Source organism: Falco peregrinus, chromosome 3 (assembly GCF_023634155.1).
Source record: "Falco peregrinus isolate bFalPer1 chromosome 3, bFalPer1.pri, whole genome shotgun sequence".
Classification (NCBI taxonomy): domain Eukaryota; kingdom Metazoa; phylum Chordata; class Aves; order Falconiformes; family Falconidae; genus Falco; species Falco peregrinus.
In genome coordinates, this window is record NC_073723.1 from 41,039,857 (window position 1) to 41,067,851 (window position 27,995).

General features: G+C 40.4%; 1 protein-coding gene across 2 annotated transcripts; it reads right to left on the minus strand.

Moving 5' to 3' along the window:
• Positions 1 to 916: 916 nt before the first annotated feature.
• Positions 917 to 27,956, minus strand: RDH10 (retinol dehydrogenase 10). 2 transcript variants are annotated; one of them, XM_055800814.1, is made up of 7 exons: positions 27,235 to 27,956; positions 26,475 to 26,707; positions 6,218 to 6,316; positions 4,688 to 4,833; positions 4,229 to 4,360; positions 2,166 to 2,318; positions 917 to 1,369 (listed from the first exon to the last, which is right to left on the minus strand). In XM_055800814.1, exons 1-6 carry the CDS (start codon positions 27,521 to 27,523, stop codon positions 2,195 to 2,197), a joined length of 1,023 nt encoding a protein of 340 aa, XP_055656789.1. In that variant the 5' UTR covers positions 27,524 to 27,956; the 3' UTR covers positions 917 to 1,369; positions 2,166 to 2,194. The 2 variants fall into 2 exon arrangements, with proteins under 2 accessions (XP_055656789.1, XP_055656788.1); XM_055800813.1 differs by having other exon boundaries at positions 917 to 2,318; positions 27,235 to 27,953.
• Positions 27,957 to 27,995: the final 39 nt, after the last annotated feature.

Consider the following 27,995-nt stretch of genomic DNA (forward strand, 5'->3'; position numbering starts at 1 on the left):
AACTCAGATGAATCATGATGTTTCTGGAATGGTAGTAAATTCAGAGCAACCAGGATGACAACATATACAATGATTGAAGTAGAATTCTATAAGCCCTGAAAGTTTCTTTTTAAGTAAGTCTGCAACCCTTGTACATCGGCATGATGCTTTATAGAAACTTGGTATTAGGCCAGCTTATTTTTCCTTTTTCTGTCATGCTAATAAGTATCTTGAGTATCAATATATCAAACTTTAAAAGTTGCTTTTTACTCTGAGCAATATAGATTGCAACAAAGCATTATAGATTCAGACTTCTTAGAAAAACAAATATGCATTAAAATGATGTGTAATAGAATGAAATTTGCTGTACTTGCCTTAGTGACTTTGCTAGAAGAACATGCGAGTTAATTTGGCCCTGGGGATGTCATTAAGAGGATTTTTCAAAAGAGCATGGAATTCGAAGTAAGGGTTCATGTAAACAATTTCTTCTACTTTAGATTAATTTCTAAACAGGCTCAGTTAACACCACTATTCTCCACAAAGATATTTTTTTATTATTTTATACATATGTGCTATATATATGTAAATGCAGTGATAACTACAGCTGTACTGAAACTACATTTGCTTTTTATTTCACTAAAACTTCACCCACACCAGGTCATTTTCATGTAGATCTAAATGAAGCTCCATGGAAAACAGAAATGAATATTCTTCAAAAGCTCTTTCACCAGTTACTTCATCGATGAGTTTAGAAACTAGAGAAACAATATTTACTGATAGACTTGAGAGATAGATTACACTGTAAACCATGTAGCTGACAAAGTGGATACAGGAATTGAGCAATAACTAGTGAAACTGTGTTGATACCAGAGAGCTATGGAACAGGCATAATTAGTTTGCATTAGTTTAGTCTTTAAAGGAAGAATTCCAATCAGTGTTTTAAGGAAAAGGTGGCTCGCTTTAATAACCACAGCATTGGTCACTATTTAACAAGACATTCTAAAAAAGTAATCACAATTTGTCTGATAGTAGTTTACAAGTGGATGGTGTACATTAAGATACAGAGGTAGTAGTTCACTTTTACAATGCTTCACTAATACAGATTACCAAATTCAAGGCACAAAATTGTTCGCTTTACAAAAAATACTGTAAAAAGGTCATCTGCTGTTCTACAATGTGAGTACAACTCAAAAAAATCTTTACACCCTTCCATATTCTGCATGTAGAGTTAGTTGCATTAGGCATTGTTCTATTTTTCCTTTGCTAATAACTGGCATATGACCGGCACTTACATAAACAGTTTGTATCTCAGCTGAGTTGCTTTGTCTTTTAGGCACAAGTCCAGTTGCAGAAATTTAATACAACAGCTTCCTTGGGGGGTGGGAGAAGTCTGTCAGAAGTAAGAACGAGGAGGAAGAAAAGAAACATATAGTCATAAAAGTAGATTGGACTCTGATATAGAGGGAAACAGAACAGAGCATATTTCAAATCAAGTGACTTGAAAAAAGTCAGTTTAAATCATTGACTGCATTCCTAGAAAACCAGATGCCCAGTAGAAGTTTGCTCTGAGAGTATTTGAGACATTCACTTGACTTTGAATTGGCAGAGATTTGCAAATTTCTTTTTATCTTTGTTTAAATAGAACACACACAGTTGCTACAAAACAGAATTACACCACAATTTGGCCATGTGTCCTTCAGAGAGCTTGGGTGAACAAGTGAAGAGATGCATTCAGAAACTGTCCTTGAATTTGCTAAAAGGTCATGAGCAGTAGCTTAAATTGCAAGATTACCCTTGCTCCCCTTCCCAAATAACATAGGGAAAGACAAACAATTTCTGAAACATTTCACCTTCTAGTTGGGAGACAGCTCTTGTAAGCCTTGGCAGGCTGAGGAAGAGATATCACACAGTGCATCCCTACAAGTAGTATGACTAGTTTACTGTACATACAGTGATATTCTAAAGGACAATCGTGGCAGCTACATTGTAAATTCACTTTGCTTACCTATCACATTTTCCAAGTACTCTAGTCAGTTTTATTTACAGTATATAAAAAAACCATTGATTTTTAGAGTTCAATACACAGGTTTAGGACCCAAGAGAATGCCACAGTAAGATGTTGACATTTGCATCTGTTAGATGCAAGTGCACTTCGCAATTCAGTCATGTAACATTATCGCATTCACCTATAAATGTTAGTCCATCACAAACAGCGTTAAATTCCATTTTTTGCTTCATTGTTGTTTGTAGCCTGTTTCCTTTGAGCGATGAAAGGGTACATACACTTGTCTGCTCCCAAAAATCGGTACATGCATACAACTGCTTCAAAGGGCAGAATACTGTGAAAAAGAGATTATAAAATCGTTAGAAGACAGCATAAACCAAAACCTATGCTTACACTATGTATTTGGTCACCTTAAAAGCACCATACTAGCTACTGGAGAGGCTTCTAAGACTCTAAAAGCATTTTTAATTCACAGGGATACTTACAGAGTGAATGGAAACTCCAGAGCCCCAACCACACCGGCAAGCAAAAAGGAGGAAGCAGCTACTTATTTGCATGCCTCCAGCTTACACCAGATTTTCTGCTGCTTCCTCATAAGCAGTGTGATAGCTTGTTTTAAAGAGGTGGGGGGCAAGGGCATCACAGAAGGCCTAAAAGCAAAGCATCTGTTCAAAGCCACATCAGCAGAGGTCATCAGACATTTAAGATATTCTTTAATGTGGGATTAGTGTTAGTTAATGCCATTCTTTGATCACCAGATGTCTAGCAACCTTGATTTATATTCTAAACTCAATCATCCATCCTCAAAAAGAGAGGTCCGGAGTAAAGAGAGCAATTTCCTTTTTCCCCTCCAGATAAAATTCCAAGAGATGACTATGTGATGGATACCTGGCTACAGACCCCTCCCCTCCTTCCCACGTTTACAAAACGTTACTTTTATTTCAAGTGTAGTACTCAGGGGCTCTAGTGAAGGCCTACGATGGGATTTCCTCAGACCCTGGAAACAGTGGCAAGCACTCACTCAGTGGAAAGCAGTGCACAGAACCTAGCCATTAGGAGTTATGACCACTGAAGCACTGAGAAGTAGATGTCACTGGTACAGGTGTCCTCACTGCCAGAAGTACTGCTTGTGCAGTAGTGACTGGAGGGCCTTTGATCTAAGTCCTGCTGCCTGGGGCATGGATTATGCCGAACCTTTGATCTCCCTGTTGGAAGCTGAAGTGTTGAACCAAGAAAACTGGGAGGGCCTTTGATGTGACTTGCAGCACAAGGCACTGCTTGTGCAGAGAGCACTGAAGCATCCTCTGAGCTTCTGGTTGAAGAAGCTAGTTCTTAAAGATGCTGACAATGGCCTTGGTTTGTTGGCAGAAGAGACACGTATCCAAGAAAGAGGTGAGCGGTGAAGGCTCCGCTAGTCTTTGGTGAGCCTGTCCACCATAAAAACTTGTGGCAGAGGAGAACCACTGACTTGCAAGTGGAATAAAAGTCACCAAGGTCCTCAGTTCCAAACCATCCCTTGCAGAACAAAAATAAGAAAATGCTGTATTTTAAAGGCTCCTGCTACACACTACAGATTTAAAACAAAAACACAGACAGCTGTGAAGCTGTTCTCTGTAAACTAGAATGCAAGTGATGTTGCATTAGTGGAATTGAGCCAACTTCTGTATTACTCTGCATCACTGAATCGTCAGTTTGGTAACAGATTAAACAGGGTTCCCATCCAAAAACTGCAGTGTGTTAGACAGAACAAAGGAGGTAATTCCTTTAAATAGCACTTTCTCCAAACTTCGACTCTGAAAATTGGTTCTAAACACACAGATTTTCGGTTTATCTACCATATCTATGCAAGTCCTAGAGAATGTGCAGGAGTGCCTCCTACGTGCTGGTTCTAGAGACAAACAGCTAGATGTTCCTTTGCTGGAAGCTATCTCATGCCCCATTTCTAAGTGGGAACCTAAACAATGAAATAAAAGTCTGTTGAAGAGAAAATAGGAAATTCAGGAGAATAGGAGATACCAGAATTGTAAAAGAAGGATGCATAATAAATGGAATCTCAGTTTTACAGAGCTTCCCAAGCAAACAACCTACATTCATGCAAGCCAAGAGAGACATGAATTCTAACAAAACAGCACCTATGGTCTGCATGGGTGGGAGGGTGTTTACATCCAGAAAGTAGACATGCTTATGTATTTCAGTAGTATTTTGCAGATTGTATTGCCAACTAACTGGCACTTCTGCTCTTACCTTTTCATGAAGGTGACCATATACATGAGGCGAGGCGTGCAGATCATTGGCTGGTCTGTAAGGATAGCTCTCATAGCCTGCTTCACACAGTATTCTGGCTTCAAGGGTGGAAGGAAAGGCTCAATTTCTTTTCTGAAATATTTGATTAAGACCGATTAATAAGATACATAAAGGACCGCAGATCTCAGTGAAGAGTTCATTCACTCACTTTCTTTGGAATGCCTCAGCAGGGACAATTTTTTATATTCACTGTTAAGTTACAAAGATCATAGCTCAAACTTGTGTTGCCCAAGTACAAAAGAAGACAATGAATTTAGATAGTCTCTTTTTTGAGTCTCACACTAACATATATTAAAGCAGATACAATACATATTTTAATATTTTTATGGTAACAGTTTCATTACCTTCAAGTACTTTTATGACAGTACAAACACAGAGCAGAACGGAAATTTTACTCACCTGATCCTGCACCCTCTAAACATTCCTGTATCTACAAGATAAGGGCAGACTAAAGTTGTTTTGATTCCATCCTTTTCAGCAGCCTTCAATTCATGGCTCAAAGACTCGTGGAAACCTACAGCTCCAAATTTGCTGGCACAATAATCCTGTGTTGGCAATGAACAAAGAAAAAAAAAAAGGCAACTTAAAAAGGACAGATACAAATCATGTCCAAAGCCAAAGCATATCTGAGGTGATTCTGCACAGATTTTCAAAACAACAACAAAAGACACCCACTGAATGATGTGAACTCATTTATCATCATACTTTTAAGGCAATTAGCATAGAATCATGAAAGCAGGAAAGCCGAATGTAGGAGGATATTACCTTGGAATCAAGTCTTTGAATCAGGCAGGCTCACATGGCAAGTTACTCTGATTACCAGTTTGCTTAATATTAAACGTTACAACAAAAGACTGAGATACCTAATACTACCTTGGGTCACATTTGAAAAAGCTTGGAGAGTTGGCAGGGCATAGGTGTAACACAGTTAAATACTTTAGTTTTAAAGATAGTTTCAACAGAAGATATAATGGAGATTTGAGTGTGTTATTTAATTTTCAGCAGAGGATATAGCTTTTATATCTCATAAAAATACTAAGTTCAGCAACGTTTAAAAAATAATTGCATAGGCAGCAGCAGCATTTGAGTTTTCTGTTGGATGTGTCCACCTCTGCTGGTGGTCACACCCACAGTCTAGGAAATTCTTTGTAGTTTTCTCAAGACAGTAAATACTCTAAAAAGCCTTAAGTTACACCAGATCCATTCATTTCTGTTATGAAACGCTGCAGTTTAAGGTCCTGGACTGAGTCTTACCTATATAGAAAGAAACCTGTACTAACAGGGTAATATGACCATTATTCCGTTACACACATTAATTTTCACTAACTGAATACCTTTTGTTCAACACTTGCGTTTGTGCTAATGACCTCAAAAGCAAGATAATAGGCTCTAATCCTAACCTAGTTTTATATACCAAACAAGACTCACAAACTGGTGTTCTCAGCTGCTAGCCACTAGACAACCTAATGGTTATAACTAGGAGCCTATTAAACCAGGTGAGCCATATATTCTAGAAGGAATGCTGGCAGCCGTTTCCTCACAGAAGCGGCAGACTGAAAGCAATACTTTTGAAAACCATTGCCTTTGGCTTCAAGCTTAAGACTGAAGATCTTGACAGGAGTCGGTAGGTGGGCACCTTTAAGGTTCCTAAATTTATCAGGTAATTCAAAGATATTTAGCATTCTGAAATCCTTAGCCATCCCAGGCTTTCACGCTAAGTGGCAAGTCCACCTGCAAAGCAGGTGAATACAGTGGCTGCCTGAGTCCTGTGGATCCCACCCACAGGGAGCCATGCCTTGATATGGTACTCAGCACCATAGTTTCCAAGTATCTTTGAAAAGTTGACTTTATTTTCTCTAGCTGATAATACAAAAGATCTTATCTTAAGCCAGAAGTGCTAAATTTATTGTTAGCTGTACTTTAACAAACCTCCACTCCAGCAGTACTGAACAATCCCAAGGAACTTGCAACTGTCACGATGTGTCCATGATTCATTTCCAGCATCTTGGGAAGGAACGCTTTAGTGGTCTATAAAGTAAAAAAGAAAAAAGTAAGCCAACAAAACCCCTCAAAATAAAAAAAAAAAATCCCACACCGCAAACATACTACATTAGTGACAATTGTTCAAAACCTCTATCTCAGTTTATTATCAAGAATTTAGAGTACGAACACTGCACGGATTTTTAACTTCTCAGTTAGTGAAAAATGCCAACAGAAAATCTACACCTTGTTTGTGAATTCAGACAGCAAGGCAGCAAGGACTGTATCTCCAGAAATCCTAAGGTTAAAGGATCAATTGAGCTCAGACATGTTTATTTTTCTGCAAGAGACTAGTTATCAGAAAGAGATAATTTGACCCTAAAATGGAAGTCACATTTTTTTAAGACAAAAAAAGGAATGCAAAGTGTTTAATTACACCATCCAGCACATCTGTGTTAAGACCAGTGCCTATTATCAGTTTTAATTATTGACAGTGTTTTTAAGTTAGATATGAGCTAGTTTTATCCAATTAACTTATCTTGGGCATTTTACATTAAAGAAATACTTCAGGCAGAGCTTTTGCTGATGTTACTTTTATATATAATACAGTAAACATCTGCTAATGTAAATTACTTTCCAACTGTATTAGTATCCATCATCATTGCTTTAAATAAAAATACAAACCCCACATTTTCTATTATCAATTCCTTATTTTAAGAGTTTCAAAATAAAACAAAGTAAAATAAACCAAAAGCAAGTCTCAAGATGAAATTTTGATTTTAACCTTCAATTTTTATGCTTCTGTTATAACAAAGTTAATTTCTGTTTTAAAAACCCAAGTCAGAGTTAACACCTTTAAAATATTAAATTTTAAGCAATAAATTGAAGCGGGTTGCTAGAAGATCACCCCTGCTAGAATGAATACCTACCTTGTCATGCCTGTTTTCTGAAGCTGACTCAACACTCATTTCTTAAATAAGTGCTAAGCTGACCACCATATATGCTTAAAAAAAAAAAAAAAATGAAAGAGTAAAATGGTATGTGTAGTTATGATTTACTTCAGCTTCTAGGCTGTCAGTATACTATGAGATCACTTTCAAATTGCCAAAGATCTTCAGACAACACTTTTTAATCATAAACAACCCTAGTTAAAATATAAATCTATTAATGACAGTGCTATTATTCTATTCTAATTTAGTCAGTACCACAAGTGCTTAATCCTCCCAGAAACCTGGTCTTCCTGTGTAATTTGGATCCAAACTCAGGACATGCAAACACCCCTTAAATATTTGCTACTTGCCTAATTGTTGGTTTGAGTTGTGTCAGCTGCATTCTTAAAACGACATGCAAACTACAGCTGAATCCATCTAATTCCATTCTTATGCTGTCTGCATTTTCCAATCACAGACGTCAGGACAGTTTTGCTCTAATGATTTTCACATGTTCTTGTACAACATTTTTGCCTGCAGGTGTTAAATGACTAATCCAGACCTCCTAACATCACACAAAAGAGTGTTTTCACTGGACAGCTGGCAGATGATAGAAGATTAACAGACCTCCTGACTCCTTGCCTTTTCTACTGTTGATTCATACAACTCCTAGATTTTGTCATAACTGCATAACGAAGCTAATTATAAAAAATAATCTGTGAGCAAGCTGCCTTGCATTTCTTTCTTTCCTCATGGCAGGGATCTCTAAACCTCTTATATAGAGCCTCAGACAAGAATTTAGTTTGCTGTTCAAACTAATCTGTGCCAGGCACACAAAGTTTCAGCCTCTCTTCCCATGTTGCATGGCAACAAAGCCCAGCCATCACAGGGCAGCGCAGTCTGAAAAGGTAAGAGGCTTCACTTGGGCAGCACTGAAGTTTTACAGTATGTTATTAATCTGTAGCCTGCCTTATGCACCCCAACACCGACGGTGCGTATGCTAGCCCTGATGCTCCGTGATATCCCTGTAAGAGATCCATGCTCCCAACTCCGTCCTGCTAACAATTTAGTTCCCTCCAGAGCATTAGTCAGCTCCGTCAGCAGTTTCCACTTACGTCTCAGTTATCTGTCCACATCACATTGGAATGACTGATTGCCACCTCACATTGCCAGAAAGCTTGATAATGCAGACTGAAGCTCTGCCTGCAAACCACAGCAACTACAGAAATGAAGGGGCACTCGCCTTGGAGTTTGTCTTGGGGGAAAGAAAGAAGGGAAAGTAGTAGTAATAGATTTTTTTTTTTCCCCTACCACTTTCAAGGCATGAATCAATGTTTTCTTCCAAGAGATAAACAACAGCCAAGTGCACCAGGCTTTGTTTCTATTATCTTTACTATGGCACTGCTTTTTTTCCCCTTTTCTCTTTTTTTAAACATGATGAACTATAACAAGGTGTCCATAAGCATCTATATCTATGGCTGAAGAAGAGAATTTTCACAGGCAGATAGATAGACAGATAGATATGGGAAATAACCAGAACAACTGCAGAGCAGTAAATTTCAGAAAGCCTGCTCAACTAAGCAACACTACTTCAAAGCGTAAAGATTACAAAGACTGAATTTTCAGAGCTTGTGGCTAAAGTAACTCATTTCCAACCAAGAGGAAATTGGCAGATGACGAATAAACCCTGCTGAGGACACTTTTGGGTGACGTCTTCAGGAATTCAAGTGAAGACCAAACAACTCCAGCAGCAGAACTACAGTCACTTCATGTAAGTCATCTCTTAAAAGGCCATTTATGGCCACATAGGAAAAAACACAGCTCCTCTGCTCTGAAGACAATTAGCAATTCATGGAAATCTTTGCGCGAGACCTTGTTCTGAAACAGCCTGTTCAGAGCAGGCCCCTGTATGTCATCATGGGACATCATCCTGCAAATCCATTTAAAACCTGAAGCTGAGGCAGTCTATAAAGACAGCACAACCATCACACGTTGAAAACTCAGCAGTCAACTATCAACATCTCAGCTAAATGGATATCTGAGAAAGTCATCTCGGTTGCTGCCATCCTCCAGCCATCTGCAACAGCTGGGAGTCAGTACTTGAAAACAAGCACTGTCAGAGGCAGACACACCCTATGGGGGGACACATTTCCAGTCTCAGAGTAAAGGCTTGCCCACTGCTCCTCCCAGCCTTCTCTTGCTGGGAAAAACAATCCCAAAGTGAAGTTATTCTCTTTCGTGGTATAAGCAATCCCCAAATAAATCAGTGTTCTTACTGAGCTTTTGGCACAGCTCACTTCCTTCATCAAAGCAGCTTCCTCCATACTCTGGTCCCCGTTTTTTCTGCCTGTTACATAAACCAGATCAACCTAGTTTCTTGTTTCTAGTTTCTTTCAGCTTCAGCTACATCTGCCTACCAGACCTGAAGTCTTCTGTGTGCTGTTTGTGCTGCTGAGAAACTAGTTAAGAGCTTGACTGGTTCAGGGCAAGATGCTTCCTGGGTGGCCTTCCCATCTGGAGTTTGTCTGAACAGGTAGCACAGCCTTCCAAGGTGATGCATGGACATGATAATCCTCCATTTAAAAACCCAAAAGTATTAGAAGATACCAAGAAATACGTTTTGACCATGACATTAGAGGTCATGAACCAGGCCCCCAAAAATAATTCAAATCAAGTGATTTAATCAAACTATCTGCCTTCTGGTATGATCCTTTAGGTTTCAGTTTTACCTCTCACAGCTGCAGAGGAAGACATTTAACCAAAATTTTTAAGTACTTAAAGTCAGAACTAGGTCTTTTATTAATGACAAACATTAACAGTTTTCAACGCTGAGGAGAAACCGTTAAGTAGAATATAGTGGATGAAAAGAATTGTGTTCTGATGCAGAGTGAGGAATCAGGGAAGTTATGCAGTGTTCAACATCAAGAAATGTAAGTTATGCATCTTCTTTACTCAGAATTAGCTTTTTCTTTCTTTCTTTTTTTCTTTAGAAAAAATGAAAGACCCCAAAGGCCTAGTACAAATATGCATTTTCTAACCTGCAGTATGGTTTAGCTACAGCAACTAGACAGGATAGGTAGAACACACAAAAGTGTTCTGAATAGAGAGTAGAGCTAGTTTTTTGAGCTAGTATAATCTTTAAGCTTTTTGGAGTCTAGAGATCAATCCCTAATCTTCTAAGCATTTTCCTCTATGCTTCTGAATATACCAGTAAGAACAAACTATTCCCAGTAGCTGTAATCAAACATCTATTTCATGTGCACACAGCTTTGATGACTTATTTCTCACAAGTGTGAAACTGAACAAGCATTTACATGTCACTTCATAGCTTTTGTAATCTGTTCTCAACATTTTGGTTTACGGCAAATTAACTTCTAACAGTCTAGCACTTCTTCCCTCCCCTTCCCCAAATTCTTTAGTTCCATTCTTAATGAAACTCAAAAGATTGTGCAACACAAAGAACAGCACAGCTGCAATGTCAAGACAAATTAGTCTAAATACAGCAAATGAGAATATGAAGAAACACTGTGTTTGGGAAAGTGATTTTTTTAATTAAATTTTGGATTAATTATTCTTAAAGAAGAAAGCAAGCATCCATAGAAAACAATGTTAGCTGTATGCAGCTCAAGACAATGGATACTGAATGCAGAAAGCACACCACAGTAGAAAAGTGCTTGCTACCTCATGTTTAGAGAGTTGTCTTTATATCAAAGACGGAAATAAAGCACGTACCAACATGTAAGGTCCTTTAAGTATGTATTTTTCACTACAGTAATTTTTTTCATACCTTCTACCTTCTGTCAATGTTCAACAGCTCTTTTAAACTATTTTGATGGTGTAAACAAGCTGCTTTACTGTAAGGCAGAAATTCCTTTATGCCCAAGAACAACTCATTTTCCATACAGGCCCTTCAGGTAAGGAGAATGGAGCATGGTTATTTTTTGCTATAGTTACCCACAGCAGTGGTGTACTGGTATAACAGATACGACATTTCCTCCCAAGCCACAGCTACTCCTGACTGCCAGCACAGCTGCATAACAGTGCAAACAAGTGCAGCATTTGGGTATTGTTTCATCTTCATGTTAAACACTATTCAGTCAGACCCAAGAAGCAAAACTGGTGTGATTAGTTAAGGACTCATCCAGCCAACTCTGGGAACTAAGGTACCAGAGATAATTAACAGCCTGCTGCCATGTGTGTTAGCTAATCTTATAACTACTATCACGAAGCAACAGAGCTGGTGACAAGAAAATGTTGCCCCAAGTTTTCATCTAAAATACACATTACACCCTCTCTCTCCCTCAGCATGGATGTTCAGCCTTTTTTTCTTCCCACTATTCACAGACCACATCAGGACATGCTGCAGGTTCTCCTACTCCTGTGTAGGACAGCATGTGAGCACTCACTCCACCACGGAATGAAATACAGATTTCCACATGCCCCGGTTTCTCTTTCCAATCCAGTAACTGAGAAGGAATGCACGAAGGTCTGACAGAAGCGCACTTCTTAACTCTTCTGCAGACAGGCTATGGCAGCCTTGCTTTAAAATAGGTTTGTCCAAAGTTGGTAGTATAGCACTAATGCACTACTTTATGTTAAAAGGGAAAGAGGTGCCTGAAAGGCAGAAAAACCCCACGGCAAGCTTATCAGTAAATATACTGAAGTTATTTTCAGCTAGAGCCGTACAGCTCAGCTTATTCAGAAAACAGCTACTTTAAATACATTTTAAAACACAGGGTAAAACTTCACTGACAGGATTACAGTGAAAGCCATTGCCAAACAGTTTTAGAAGAGGCCTTGAAAATACACCCTAGAACTCTCAAAGGAGAATTTATTCAAGTTAAAGGCTATAATATTCAAAATTCCTTCTCATGCATCAAACCATTCAGTTACAAGCCTGCGTTTAACCATTTATTTTCCTCCTAGCTTTTTTACTTGGTTTCAATGAGAACTGAGAATAATTGCTTGTCATTTGCACTGTCATTTCAATAACTTTCCCCACATTATCTCCACATCCTTCTTAAATTCCATTATACAAACATCTCCAAAATAACAGCTTAAGGTAAGATTAGAAACTGTGCTAAGGCTACATGAAAATGCCAAGTTTGAAGACTAGGGAGACCACACAGCACAAAGGACACGGCTTTGCCAGTAACAGGCTGAATGCAGAAGGTAGACAGAAGTCTACAACTACTGTTGACCTTGCTAACATAAGGGACCAAAGCCATACTTTAAAGGATCTCAGATGTTTCTGCTGACTGTTTTCAAGAAGTGCTGGGTCCCTTTTGGATAATCAGCCACTGTCTAAGTAAATATTTGAATAGCTGTGGAAATTAGTACTATTTTTGATCTTCAGTTTCTATTCTCAAGAAGCGATAATGAAAAATAGGCCAGAATTACCCAGTCTTCCTAAAGTAATGAATTAAAAGTCACACATTTCTCTGGATTTTTGATGGGTCTACCCAGATCCTTTTGGAGCAAAAAGGATCATGATATAAACGTGATGTCCTCAAGCCAAGCTTCCATAGTCAGCTGGATTCAAAGCACGAAAGGAAACTATTCAAGGATTGCCCTCAAGTGTGGCTTGAACAGGCCCTCTGCTCAAAACAAAAAAGCTAGACCTTCCAATATTTCATCTCAAAAGGAGTCCCTTAGTTATTTAGCTCCTGGCAGGCAACACAATCTTCAATTTCCCACTAAAGCTTTATTTGTCCTTCACATAAAAACCCACTGTTTTGGGGCCATGGGGATTCCTTTAATATTGAACTGCAACAGCAGTTAATGCTTAACATACATGCACAGTAATAATGTTACAGTTGCCTTGCAACCAGAAGCTCATGAAAGAACAAGATAGACTTAAACAGAAGTCTGTAATGATGACAAGTAACAAGGAAGCAAAGCCACCCCCCCACCCCCACCCACTTTGGATAGCCTACATTTGCAGAGTGAAACTACAGATAAGATCTACCCAGGTTAAGAGGTGAAGGTAACAAAATAAATAATACCATGAAGAATTAAGCCACAATGAAAAGCAACAAAGTTAATTTAAAACTGTATTTGATTTACAGAGAAATAAGCATCTTTTTTCCTTTCTTCAGCTCTGTATGAAATACTGCTTTGAAGTACATGAAGTCTTAGCTTAGTAAAAACAAACTATTACTTGAATCACTTGGTTTTTTTAATTCATTATTAATTCATGTCAGTAATTAACATTCCTGTTTTTTCCACCCTCATGACTGATCCATAAAAATAAAATGCCCTGCTTCTCAACAGACATATTTAATCAGCTGAGAAGCACCAAAGTTGTGCAAAACTAGGTTAAATCTTACTAGTTTTTGAAGTTTGAACTTACTGGTTACTGAAGTTTGTAAGTGGGTTTATTAATAATAACAAACATCTGTCATGCCATTTGCTAAAGAACAAGTATGCTACAGTCCACATTTACTTTACTACCTTGTTTAGCATTTGTAGTTATTTAGGGTCCAGTTCAAAAATTCCTTCAATTTTCAAAGCCAATAGTTAACTGTTTGCTGTGAATGGTTCAGTTATTGTAGTGGTTCCTCTTACGTGGAGTCAACCCATGTTGAGTATATCAGCAGAAAACTGAAACTGAATTAAGTAGTTTCCTTAATCAGAACTTAGTGCCACAAAGCTGTTTACAATGGGTAGACAGTAAAGATAAGATAACTAATGCTATTTAAAAAAAAAAAAATAATCACAGGAAACTAATACCACTAGTTATCTCTCAAACATTAATCATTGATTTCCACTCTTCACTACTAGAACTAATTATGCCATGCCTAGGGCAACTGAACATTGCCTGGCTAAATTGCCTTTTGTATAGTTTGTTAACAAGGCTTAGTTGAAAAAGGGTTGTGCCCACAGAGAGTGAGATACGAAAAGTGCTTCGGGAAGGACATTGCAACAGAAACTTTTCTTACTGTTGCTTTATCATGTCACTACATTGTCTCCCCCCTTCCCTTTCTCTTAAATGCTTCGTTTCCTGTTATTTTACCCCAAATTGGGTAACTAGGACTGGAAGAGAAAGCAGCTCTGTTCTTCTCATCTGAAGTGTAGGTTAAGTACTCAAGAATGCTACCTAAACTAATACAATTCCTGCTTCAGATAATTTCTTGAGAATCAAGGTGGGAAAGGTATTATTACCTAAGCTTTACAGGGGCCTGCTGCTAATTAAACTCCAGGTCTTTTACACAGAGCTTTTCTGCATCCCCCACCAGTGCATCACTCTAGAGCAGGGGTCCTCAAACTACAGCCCGTGGGCCAGATACGGCCCCCCAGGGTCCTCAATCCGGCCCCCGGTATTTACAGAACCCCCCTGCCCCCCCCCCCCCCTCCCCGGGGGCTGGGGGGGGAAACCAAGCAGCCGCAGATGACTGCCTGCCACTGCATCCTTGCGCCGGCCCCCTGGATAAACAGTTTGAGGACCCCTGGTCCAGATTTTGAGATTTGAGCTTTACCTAGGGCAGGGGTTTAGATTCATATAACAAAGCCAAAGGTGGCCCTGATTTGTCCTTAAGAACATTTCACTTCTGCTTAGAGAATCCACTACTTTATGCTTTTGGGGCATGAAAGAAGTTCAGGTATTCAAGCTGAACTACCCTTGTGACTTCTATACCAGCAAATGGAAACTAAAGCCTTTATGTTATTGGTATGCAGTCTCCATCTTTGTGCTCCCTTTTATGTTCTTTCTTCATAAGAGGAAAAAGATTTTAGATTTACGCAGTTTTAAAATTATTTCCACCCTCAAACATCAGGCCTGTCCTGTAAAGTGTCTGATACTTCTAATGACCATAGGCCACCAGTCATTTCTGTGGAAGCATCCAGCTGCTTTTAATGGACATGCTTGCATATATACTGCCACAAACGCACACCAACTTTTCTACTTTCATCTGTACTTGCAGACATTACCTTGTTGATGTACAACTGCTTCATACATATGCAGCAGTATGTATCACTGTTTAAATCACCTATTGTATATTTAGACCTCTTCCCTCCAGAGTCTGCAAATCTTTGATCTTATATGGCTATGAAAAATGAAGCACATTCTCATAGCTTGACCAGAGAAGCTGTGAAAATCTCCATCCTCGGAGATATTCAAAAGCTGTTGGGACATAGTCCTGAGCCACCGGCTCTAGGTAGCCGTGCTTGAGCAGGAGCATTGGACCAGATGACCTCCAGAGGTCCAATCCAACCTCAGCCATTCTGTGATTCTCCACTTCAGTATACCAACTCCCTGCTCAACAGCCCATTCCTCTTTCATGCACAGAGGAAGAAGTTCCTAAGCCAGCACAGACCTTGCAGTCTTTGTCCTTATGTCCTTATCAACACAGAATCTTAACGGGAAAGGATGCTGATTCTTCTGCCCTATCTTTCCTGTATCTCCCCTACAGAAGCTCTTGCCTGTAGTAAATTATCCTGCTCTGTCTGAAACTGTCTGTTTTACTTCCACTTCTCCTTCGGTCTCAAGTCCTTTCAACTGGAGAGAGTCCAATGAAGCCATGCAGAGCACCTAGATGAACTTCTTGTGGGATTAACATTTTTCAGCTGAGTTCAGAACATACACATACCATGCTGTTTTCAAAAACTAATGATGTCCCCCCAGCTATTAGATGCCACCCAATAACTACACTACCTTGTCCGCTTAAGGATATTCTGAGCCCTCACAGACAATTCTGCCTGCCCTGAATTTTAACGGTTTTTAAAGCTTGGACAGAGCAATCATACTGGATTCTCGACAGCTAGCAATGAACAGGGAGAAAGACAGTATCTCTGCTTGAACAGTGTATAAGCGCAGCACACAAGTTGCCAATGATGTCTGTTGTGGATTTCAAATGCCAAACTAATCTAAAAACTCATAAGGATTACTAAGAGGTAAGATGACATGGTAAGAGGGCTGTTGGAGGTTCAGCTATGAGTTTAGCCTGCCTTATGCTGCAAAAGAAGCAAGACACAAGTTTAGACTGAAGTGCATCTTGGGAACAAATGTATACACGCAGATTTCTCCAGCCAGCACAAATTTAAGGCATAATAAAGCATGAGAACTGAAGCTTTCAAAGTATTCATGCTCAAAAGCTGATCTCTTCCCTCCTGCCCAAAGGCATCTTATTAGACAAGTTGATATTTATTCTCTGTAAATATTAATCTCATGCTACACTCAGACTATCATAGCTACGAAACCACAACTGCTATTAAATTTAAAGCAAGTATTACACAGTTGGCAGCAGCCACTGAAAAGTAACAGGCAGTTTAAAGAAAGTGAATCCTTCTGCTCAGATCTACCATGTCAGCATTTGAGCTTTCCATGTACCCAAGACCAACACAGAGCTCCAACATAGCCATGACAGCTCAGTTACACTCCTGTAAATTCAGGAACTTAAGTTACAATCCCAGTAGGCAGCACCACCAACTGTACTCTTCCACAGGCAGATCTATCAGTGAAGATGACCTAACCTGCATTTATTCAAATGCCAAATTTGAAGTTACTTTATAGAGTTTGCTGGTCAAGATCTTGTATCTTGCTGATTCAAGAAGTTAACACTTGGCTACCCCTTTCCACAAAAGCTGGTTTAATCCCTGTTGAAGTCAAGTGACTAGAAATTCTGCTTTGTTTATATACTGACAAATGGCCGTGTCAAAGGATTTGTAGTGTTTCAGAGCTATGTTGACATTAGTGTAACAAACACATTAGTCCTTCACCTTCATTAGCACAAGTTTGCAGCAAATGTCCAGCCATTTGGAGAGCCGTTATTTATTGCTAGCTATTTGATAATCTTGACAAAAATGAAAACATGTCCCTATGAGTCAGTGAAAAAGCCACAAAACAAATTAATTTTAGAACAATTATTAGATAACGAGCTCAGAATATTCTGTTCAGTGAACAAGAACCCAATCCAACTTTTAAATACACATTTTTCTTCAGCTTGCCATAAGCTTAGTCATCCTCTGGAATATTTAGCAAAAGCTGGTATTTTAGACTGCATGCTTCCAAAAAATTACTAGAAAACAGTACTGTCAGAACTACTTATGGAAAATATGAAGTCATCATTCATGTTTTACGATTTATATAACAGACTTTTCAAGAAGTGGCTAAAGAGAAAAAGAATGTCTAATGTTTTATGGATACCTTAAGGCCAGTACCTCCATAGCACTGCAATTGCTATAGTACATGCATGCAGATGACAGCTGAGTCACTTTACTCCCCAACTCAGTCACTAAGTAATTTTTTTGAATCAATTACTTTATAAAAAGAAAGCGATTATGCCATAACTGAGCATCTCACAAGAGCAACAAGATTAGAAGGAAAGCTTTCCTTTTTACATAACCATCTTTCTTAGCAGAAACAAAAATAAAGAAAATATTATAGCTGAATGGAAAGGTAGCTTCAAATTTTAGTTAGGAAACAGTAAGACCCTAAAAGGCTCCAACTTCTTATGTAACTCCTTGAATGAGAAATAACATTTTCAGGATGCATTGAGCTTAGAGGTTTTTAAAAAACAAGGTGTTTCTGTTTCATACTTATCCCTACCCTCCCAAAAAAAGGGTGTACAGAAAATAAATAGACTTAGGAGGTAAATTTTTGCTTCATAAGCCAACAAAGGCTAAAATGACAAAACCCTCCAGCAAATACAGCTAAACAGCAACTAATACAATTTTCAAGAATTCTACTTGCACAGGCATTTTAACCAAACACCAGCAAACTGCTCGCTTTCTTAGGGGGTGAGTTTTCAAAGACAGAGAGGTACTTCCTTCCTGTGCCTGCCTGTAGAATCTATGCTCATTTCCCACAAGCTGAAACGTGGCTCTGGCCTGGTTTTTCCACATTCAAACCACGTTAGTACAACTGATTTCCAGAGAAGTTGCACAGTGCAGTAGGCACAGAGATAGTTACTCTTGATGGTACATAACAGCAATCATAGTAATAGTGCAAGGCAAAGAAGCTAGAGCTGTTAACACAACGTTATCTGATGTGTTCAGAAAACTTACCTTTATCTAAGGGTTTTTAATAGTGTGTAATTAAAATATTGCAGTCTCTTTATTAGTCAAGTTGTTACATTCAGACTGTTAAGCCAGTGTCAGATTTACTAGACCTTGGACCCATTTATGACTACTTAACTATCTAGAGCCTGTAAATTCTATTCCAGAAAAATGTCTCCAAGAATGACATTTCATTAGACAGCCGCAGATATCCTGTGTACACAGCTACATGGTTTTATCCTATCCCTCCTCACCCTTTCCCCAAACACCTCACACACACACTGCCTAGTCCAAGTCTGAAATGTTGATGCAGTGATTCTAGTCTTTAAATGAAAAAACTAGTCAACTTGGGCAAGCAAATGAACAGCTTTCCTCCCTGCCCTCCAGACAAGTTAGTGAGCTGAACTGGCTCACCCGAGGATCCGAGGAATACCAACCCTAGTGCAAAGTAAGATGCAGATTCAACGGGTGGTCCCACATGGCAGCTTGCCACCACTAAGCTGCCTTATAGTTTCATCCTAAGTCAACAGAAGTTTTGGTCAAGTTACTTCTCAGCCTATGCTCAAGCACTTTTCCAAGCCAAGGCTGAAAAGGGAGTGCTCAAGAAGCTGTCACACAAGTTCAAACAGATGGCAGAAGTGACCAGCACCAGGGCACATTTAGGTGTAGAATTCAACAGCCAAACAAACTTGAATTTCAAAAGGCTCACACCAAGCCAGCCACCTTGGCTCCACAGTTGTTCTGGCATTCCTTGGCCTACCATGCCCTCCCATTCCAGTTGTGATAATTCACTCGTGTCAAGTGTTAATTTGACTGGGCTGGCATATAAATCATTACACTAATATAATTATTTACAAGAACAGACTATTCATTCAGAAGTGTAAGCACAGATGTAAATCTCTCCCCGGTTTGTGACATCTTCTTTCAAACTAACCCCTCAGAAACTGAGATGTTACCAGTCTCAAAATCTATGCCTACTCAACTACACTGTATTTGCATTTTGAAAAATTTTTAAACAGACTAAGAAGTCTAAGACCACAGAAAAAAGCATAGAGCATCACACATAAATCAGCTTCACTTTGCCTTGGCAGAAAGACCTCTACCATTTTTCACAGAAGACAGACAGGTATCAGTAACTCAGTTTTACCATCAGTGTGAATAGCCAGAAAACCTCAAAGGTCAAGGGAGCAAGATTTATCAAGAGAGTGATGCTCTGGCTTTTACATACAGAGGACTGTGGAAAGGTTTAGTACTAGAGATACATAACAAAATCCTTCCCTCCTCCCCCCAAAAAAAACCCTGAAGTGAAATCAAAGCACGACAAGCATTGGGAAAGAATAATAGTTTGCAGCTGATACAGATAAAAGTAGAAAAGTTTTTAAAAGTTCAGTGCTAAAGTGGAAGGGATGGTGCTAGAAAACATTCCATTCATCCTTCCTCAACTTGTCTAGTCAGAGTAATTGATGACACTGAGAGCTACAGAAAAGGATTGCTTACCCACACAGATCAGTCAAGACAGGTCTTAGGCAGTGATGCAAACGCTGGGTTAGCAGGACACTTAGCCACACCATAATTAGGCTTGCTTTTCTCCACCATTCAGCACGTGAACATTCCTGTCTTCTAGAAGTCTGCTATTGTTGCTTGGTTATTACAGAAATTTAATAACATAATGAGATTTCATTAATTTAGCTGCTTTTCATAAGATTACTTCTAGAAAGAAGAATCTGGAACTTTATGGAACTTTAAACTCCATTGCTCTCTTAACCTCCACAGGACAAGAAAGGCATACATGCAATCTTTTAGACTATTTCACTGAAACAGAGAAGAGCCGCTCTCTCCACTTCTAGCAAGGTTAGGCCCTGTGCTGGCAAAGACTATCATTCCATTCAAGGTTTGCCTGCGTCCCCAAATCCTTCACAAGTATCAACATAATATCAGACGAAAGTCAGTCTTCGAAGTCTGCTTTTTCAGCTGACCTGCCCCATTCTATAAGAAGGGGGAATTAAATCATTGCACTAATAGCTCATCCAAGACCATTTCTTCGGAGTAGATTAGCAATCCTGAAAGCGTTCATACAGTTTGCTGAGAAGTCTCCAACCCTCAGAAACAGTCACAGAAGACTGAAGAGTGAGATTATCCCAGAGTCTTACCTCTGTGAGCTATACTGCAACGCCAGCTTTATTTTAGATGGCAACAGAATTGCAAGCCACTAAAATCTGACTGATACTTCAAATATGTTTCAAGTAGTTTGAGAAGTCCTGGCATGGTCTCTTCAGGACAACTTTCCTTTTCCTTAATGGAACTTTCACATTGCTTTTCTGTTAAATATATTACTGTTTTCACCTAAACTCTTCCAGTTTCATACAGTTTAGTACATGGAAGTAACTAGCTGATCACACCTTATGCTACCATCTTGGACACCAATCTACAGGCACAAACAATCCACAGGTCACAATCTGAGAATCTCTATTTTCTATCGTTTCAGAGTCTAAGATCCATCCACCTTTCCAATAGTGTAGCAAATTAATTTGCAAAGTATGCCTACGAGAAGCTGTCACAAAAGCACTGATGTGACCGAAGCAGTTTAAGGGAATGGTCATTTCATATTTAACTGACTGGGATGAAACCCAAATACTTTATATCATTAAAGAGAAGGAAGGGAAATGCATGAATTCAGATGCTGTTTGATCAAGAAGTCAGCATTCTTCACCACACAAATAAGATGCTGTAGCACAGAAAGTATGTGTAGGAAGGCTGGTGTTCTAACATTTTCAAAGGATCTTTGATATGATTTTCCCACTGCCCTGATGGAAGTGTTGCTAATTAAACAAGAATACTGTAAGTTGTTTTGCTCAGACTCCTTGATACGTAACTACTCATTTATCATCATGATACAGTAGACAATGGAGAACCACAACTGAAGAACCTCAATAGACCTCGTGGACAAGCACTGAGTAACCTGTAGAACAGCTACAGTTCAGAGGGCAGCACTCTGGAATCCCAGTTATAGGTACCTGAACTCATGTGATTCCTACACAAGGCAAATGAAAGGGCGTTTTGCTTAAGACAGACCCTCCTACCACCCCATCCCAACTTGCCGACTCTTCAGGTGAGTACATTGTCTGAAGAATCATTTTTATCTTCACCCATGTCTACTCTGAAACTGATATAAGATCATCACTTCTACAGCCAAAGCTTAGACCGGGGTCCTCAAACCCTGCCCCCCCCCAACCCAAGGGGTTGGGGGGGGGAAACCAAGCAGCTGCAGATGACTGCCTGCCACTTCATTCATGCCGGCCCCCTGGTTAAAAAGTTTGAGGACCCCTGGCTTAGACATTCAGATACCTAACTAAATTGTTTTAAATGGTTTGCATTGGTGGCCCACCCTCCCCACCCCCCAAAGAAGGATCAGAAAACTGGAAAATTTCCAATATTTTGGTTTTTTGTTTTTGTTTTTTTTTTTTTTTTAAATTATCACAGCAACTAAAATGTGACTACAAGGCTAGATTACAGATTGCAAGATACAGGTTACAAGATTGTATGCTAGTGATAACAGTGCTGGACACGAGCTCCTGGTAGACCACAGAATAAATCTGTGAGGAAAGCTCTGGGCCAGTAGTCCTAGGCCCACTCAAGCTCCAGAAATATATATCTCCACCCATTTGTTTCCTAAAACTTGTGTTAAGTACATTTCTTTATCAAATGTGAAAGTGCAGTTTTCTAGAGCATGCATCTGGAAGACAGTATTTTCTCAATTGATAGATTCCCTCTATTTTCTTAAGAAATGAACCCAAGAACATACCAACTGCAGAACCATACTAAAGCACTTACAAGTTTTAAGCACAACTAATATGACTATTTCCATAGCTAAGAGTATGACTGCTTTTTCCTTCATATCCACTACCCAGCATGGTACCACAGTATATGAAACACATGTGCTGTCCAGGGTAATTTACTAGTTGCATGTAGTTGGAATCATTTTGCAAGGGAAGAGTTAGTTTTGATGACACTTTTTGAATTACATGCACATGTTCTTCCTGAATCTGATCCAACTCATTTTTCAAAAGTCAAGAAAGTTGTAGATTAAACTTTCAAGTAAACTTCTGCATCTTCAGATACATTATAAATTTTTTTAAAAAAATAATAAATTAAAGCAGGTAATTCCATTCATGCAAAATGCTAAATATAGCTAGCTACCCTGTCAGTGAAATAGTGTCTATATTTGATCATAGATGTTAGAATCCTAAAAACGAAGACAAAAATGAAACTGCTATGCCAACAAGCCACAAGACTCAGCATGGTAGTTTCAAACAACATGACTTAAGCAGTCTTTTCATCTGCAGAAAGTTCTGTGTGCACACTAAGTGCAATACTTCCATATTTAAACTAAACAAACTATAGGCATGAGTGAGCTTTATTTAATACCAGGGAGCTTGAAGAGACCAGAACAACAATGTATAAGTATTGATAAAATATAGATACCTATAAACTACTGTTATTTTCCAAGGCTTTAGCAGCTGCATAAATAGGCATTTGACTTATTAACTCTGAATTAACTTTCTTTCCAAGGTACATTTAAGTTTTAGCCTGTTTACGAATGCCCTAATTACCAGAGTAATATTTCCCTCTTTACTCAGTATTTATTTCTTCCTGTACCAATGTCAGGCCACCTAAAAGATTTATTCAATTCTTACAAAGACAAATATGCCCACATAACATCAAAAATCAAGTTTAAGCAAATTAAAATAATTACTTTGGTTAAGTTATCAGTTCACAAGTCTTCAAACTCTTGGCCCTAGTCTCTTACTATGTGGACTTTTTTTTATTTTAATAAATATGCAGAACTGGAGCTGAATGCTTTTGCTTCCCCCTTTTGGTAAGTTGAAGAGAACTCTAGGAGAGCTTTAAGCTGAAAGTTTTGTGGAGGATCCACACAACGGGGAAACATCACTGTTCCCAGAGCTTAATACTGAAAGTCTGTCCTACAGAAGGGCCTTCATGTCACACAACCTCACAGATCCTGATCATTGCCTTGTCCCTGTCCCTCCATGAGTCCCATTCAATGGCCAAATCTAAAAGGATTTCCCAGGTACTATGCTGATGTACAATAATACCCATTTCACCAGCAACAGCTTTATTCTTCCAGTAAAAAAGAAAAAAGGCTTAGCATAGGTACAAAAATCCAAAATTATCCTGAAATATCCAAAATTATCCTGAGTTCGCACAGTAGTTTTATTAAATACACTTCTACAGTTTAAAACACAGTATTTTGATACTTCACTTAAGCTTTATTGTAAAACCACAAGAAAGAAAAACTGTTATTCCTATATTTGCTTAAAACTGATTAAACAGCTTTATCTTACACTGTGGTTTAATGTTTTTCAAATCTGAATCGTGACATACCACAAGAAAATTTCCTTGCCTGCAGAAGTTCTGTTCCAGTAATTGACAATTGCAGCCAAGTAAGTTATTATTCTCACAACAGACTGGCAGGAAAGATAGTGTTACACTCCTGGTACAGCTTTATGCATCTGCAAATTATAGTAAACCAGAGCTGGCTTGTTTCAAACCAGGAATGGATTTTGTCCCTGTGTTTTCAATATCAGAAGCATTCAAGTTATCACAGCATGAAATAACAGGTTTTTAATACTGCAGTGGATTTTATGCTGTGGAAATTGCTACATGATGCAGTGGTGACATGTTTATATAGAACACTCGCAGGAAGGATTATACAAATCATGAATGTCAGCAAAATGGAAAGCATCTGTTTAGGCTGTGGCATGCTGCTAAGGCTCTCCTGACTGCCAGTTTGTGATATGGTACACAGCCCAGTTGGGGTCACAACAGAAAACCAGTGACAAGACTCCCACGTCACTGCCTGCTACAGAAGTTAGGCAGCCCTCAGATCATAGTCACTAGCAAAGCAAGTTCAGATCACCTGCATTCTGCATGGACAGCAGGCAATCAATCTTATTTCAGATGTTTCAATGAGACAGTACTAGAGCCCCATTTTTTGTTTTTATATAGAAGCACCTTGAGGCTTGATTAACAATCAAGGGCTGAGGATGAATTTCCCCTGTAACACATTAAAAAACCAACCCCCAACAAAACCCCAGAAAGTACAGACACTTAACTACTGAAGCAATATTACATGGAAGATCCATGTCTTTATAAAATCCATTTACAGCTTTTTGGACGAAACACCCTCCAAGAATAGTTAAAAGCCTACATAATGCTCCAGAGTATTAGCTTTGCTTTTGGACCACCAGTTTAGCTGACATGGAAAAGACTAGCTGCATAAGACTTCACACATCTAGACACATTGTTCTATTTAAGTTAGCATTGACTTGCATCAAAAAAGTTGGCTTCAAATCAGCTGATTCAGATGATATCTTATGAATTAAGTACTATTACTTTTAACAGAAGTCCACCCACTGTTGGTCAAGCCAATCTTTTCTGGGATCATGAAGGGGAAGACAAGGAAAAAAGCTTCGCCAACAGCAAAAAATAAGAGAAGCAAAGCAGGACACAGGATCTGCAGGAAGCATACATATGAACAGATCCTCAGTTAAATATAAAGGGTGTTGACTGCTCCTTAGAAGCTTAAGCCAAGATCTCAAGTTCCACAGTTCAGATCTAACTATACCTTCTTGGAGTCTTTTTTTTTTTATTTTAAAGTCACTTCACAATGTAACATTTAAAGATGAATGAAACTGTTATGGAAACCAAATCACAGCAATACTAGACTCTAAGTATAGCTTTCTATTACTGTAAGAGACTCTGAACACACAGAGGGTGCTTTAAAAAGGTCTCTGAAACAATTTTATAAATAATTGTATGACTTGGGCCTGAAGGAAGAACAGCTGGAGGATTTAGGATCCTCCCATATTTTAATTCATGGTGATGTCATAATTTAGAGTTCTTGGAAACTTTGTCAATTCAGCATTTAAACCACATCAATAACAGTCATTAAATCTAGTGCACATCTCTTGTTTGCTTAAGCGTCAGTTTAACTTTTATGAAGGGGAACATGCAGAGCTCTTAGTTGTAAGAAGCTGTATGAACTTTCTCGGAACTTTTCAAATTGCCTGAAAAAAATACTTTTGGAGTTTAAAAGAGTTTCTAAACACACCGTCCCATGTGCACTTAAGTTTAAGCACTCTCTCTGCAAGCTTTACTATACATTGGGAAAAGACTGCTCTGCCATTAAGTGTTTCACAGCGCAGACTTGAAGGGGCTCCTTTAGGGTTATGAAACAGCATTTCGCTTCCATATTAAAAAAGTTAGGTTTGGGAGGGCCTCCTAAGTTTTGAGGATGAAGCATTTTACAAAATTTTGTTATGAAAAGGTAAGACTAGCCAAAAAGGGCTTAAGTTGAAGTATATTTCGGATTGCTTAATCCTTTGATTGTTATGCAAGTGTATTTCATAACCTTATTTGAAGGACCAAAGAAGTTTTAATACTAACAATGGGCTCAGTCTGACAGCTAATGCTAACCCAAGTGTGCATCATGCCCTCCTTCAACACTCAAATTTATGTAACTTCATACTATCGTGGGTTTAAAAATAAATCATACAGTGAAACAAGATTTAGATAGACAAAGAGAATAATATCACAGTTTGTTCTCCTTTATTAGGATCTGCTAGTTATGGAGACAATATCACCCCGGAAACCACATTAAAGATTTTCTTACTTCTACCAGCAGCTCCCAGAGAAAGCTATGAGGACAAATACACAAGATTCCTGAAAAAGTGTTCTTGGCTTGATTTCTTGAGAAATCTTTTTTGCCTTTCCTCCCAGCCCTCAAAAGGAACAATTTGCCTCCAAGGCAATTCAAACAACATTTCCAGCAGGGGTTTTCAGTATTTTTTTTTCCCCCAGAAATGTGAAAGTTTGCTATTGTAACCATCATTAAAACAGCATCTTAAGGCTGCTAACACACTGGCAGAAAACTATGGCAGGAAGGCTGAAAAGGCGTTCATTAACAGTAACAACCTTTAAGCAGATTCAGAGGTTATGCTTGCAAAGGATTTCATATCCAAGGCTACAGAAAAGAGCACAAGACTTAGAACTCAGGATATAGTTGATTTGAGACTATTTGTTAATCATTTTAATACCCACCATTCCTGTTAGAACAGTAACTTAAAAATAAGAAACCCCTAAAGTGGTGAGCTTGCAAATGAAAGGAAGTGCAAAACTCAAGGAGACAGGAGTTAAGCAACAGCAGCTAATTTTTCAAGGTTAACTAACAAAAAGGGCAGCAGAAAGCAGTTTATAGTTACCCAGAAGTGTGCGTGACAGTTGACCATCATGGTCCTCTCAATAAGCTCATCAGGACACTCCAGCAGATGGTGCCCAGAGACCACACCAGCGTTGTTAACCAGGACAGACACCTCACCAACCTCCTTGCGGACCCTCTCAGCTGTCGAGTAGACATTCTCTCTTTTGCCCACATCACAGGTGTATGTGTAGACCTGCAAGCTGCAAGGGGGCAGCGCATCTTTTTCTCCATCTCCTAGGGAATACAGACAAGAGAACAGGGACGGGGAGGGGGAAGATAAAGTTCTTACTTGTACTTTGACACTCAGGCAAGTAGTCGAGTGGGAGCAGCACACGCACTCCCGTTACAGAAAACTTTTCTTTACTTCGGTATCACCACAGTACACAAGGACTCATCTATTTACTACTGCTGCCAAAGCGCTGTAAGAAGAGCTGCAGGTTTCAGAGCCGCTGCCGGGTCCCGGGCCAGTCTCTGCTCCGCACCGCGGGGCCCGGGCCCCAGGCCGCCCCGGCTGGCGGGGGCACCGGCGGCACGTCTGCCGACCCCACGCCCGCCGGGCTCCGCTCCGGAGCCGCTCCCACCTGCCCTGCCCGCCGCAGGTGAGCGCGGCTACGGGCTGGAGCCGCCGGGCACGCCGCCCCGGCTAACTGCTCCCCGCCCCGGGCCGGGGCAAGGCCGGCGGCTGGGCAGGTGGGAGGCGGGGGGCAGCGCCCGGGCCGCGGGACAGCGCGGGGAACCCGCTCCGGCAGGTCGCCGCTTACCTCTGGGGGCGGCGGCGGCCGCCTCGGCCATCTCCCGGTAGATGTGGCGCACCATGCCCGCCGTCTCCTCGTTGCTCTGCGTGTTGATGTCCCACAGCACCAGCAGCGCCCGGCGCCGGGCAAACTCCAGGGCGAAGAGGCGGCCCAGGCCGCTGCCCGCCCCGGTGATCAGGCACACCTGCCCCGCCACGCTCTTCTCCTTGGGCCGCACCAGCCACTTGGCCGCGGCCAGCACGAAAGCCCACAGCACTCTGAAAGTCACCACGAAGAGCTCCAGCAGGATGTTCATGCTGCCGGACCCCAGCGCCGCGGGGTGACCCACGCGTCCCGGCACGGCCGCCCGCGGAGCCGCAGGGCACGGACGGACGCTGGCGGCGCGGACACTCTACGCGGCCGAGACGGCTCCTCCTCACCGCCACCCGGCTCCCCCACCTGGGGCCGCCCCTGTTCGGGACCCTCCCGCTGCAGGCGAGGAGCGCGACTCCGCTCCCGTCGCTGAGGGTCCCACCGCACCGCCCGGGGCCGGGCTCCCCCTCTCCGCGCCGCTCGCACTCGGACCAGGCGCCACCGCGGTCCCGCGCCCTGCCTCAGCCACACACACCAAGGAAGGAGCCCGGACACTGCGCCGTACCGCCGGCCGCCGCCTCCCGCTCCCCTACCCCCCGCGGCCCCGCTACTGGCAGTGAGCATCTTGCTCGCTCGGCCCCCTATATAGGGCGGGCCGGGCAGCTGAGCCCCTCCTCCGGGCTCCCCAGCCCTCC

Coding starts and splice junctions, on each gene's coding strand:
- RDH10 (XM_055800814.1), bottom strand. CDS start 27,523: ATGAACATCCTGCTGGAGCTCTTCGTGGTGACTTTCAGAGTGCTGTGG. Junction 26,708..27,234: donor GGCCGCCGCCGCCCCCAGAG/GTAAGCGGCGAC, acceptor TGTATTCCCTAG/GAGATGGAGAAAAAGATGCG. Junction 4,834..6,217: donor TCAGTACTGCTGGAGTGGAG/GTTTGTTAAAGT, acceptor TTGCCAACACAG/GATTATTGTGCCAGCAAATT.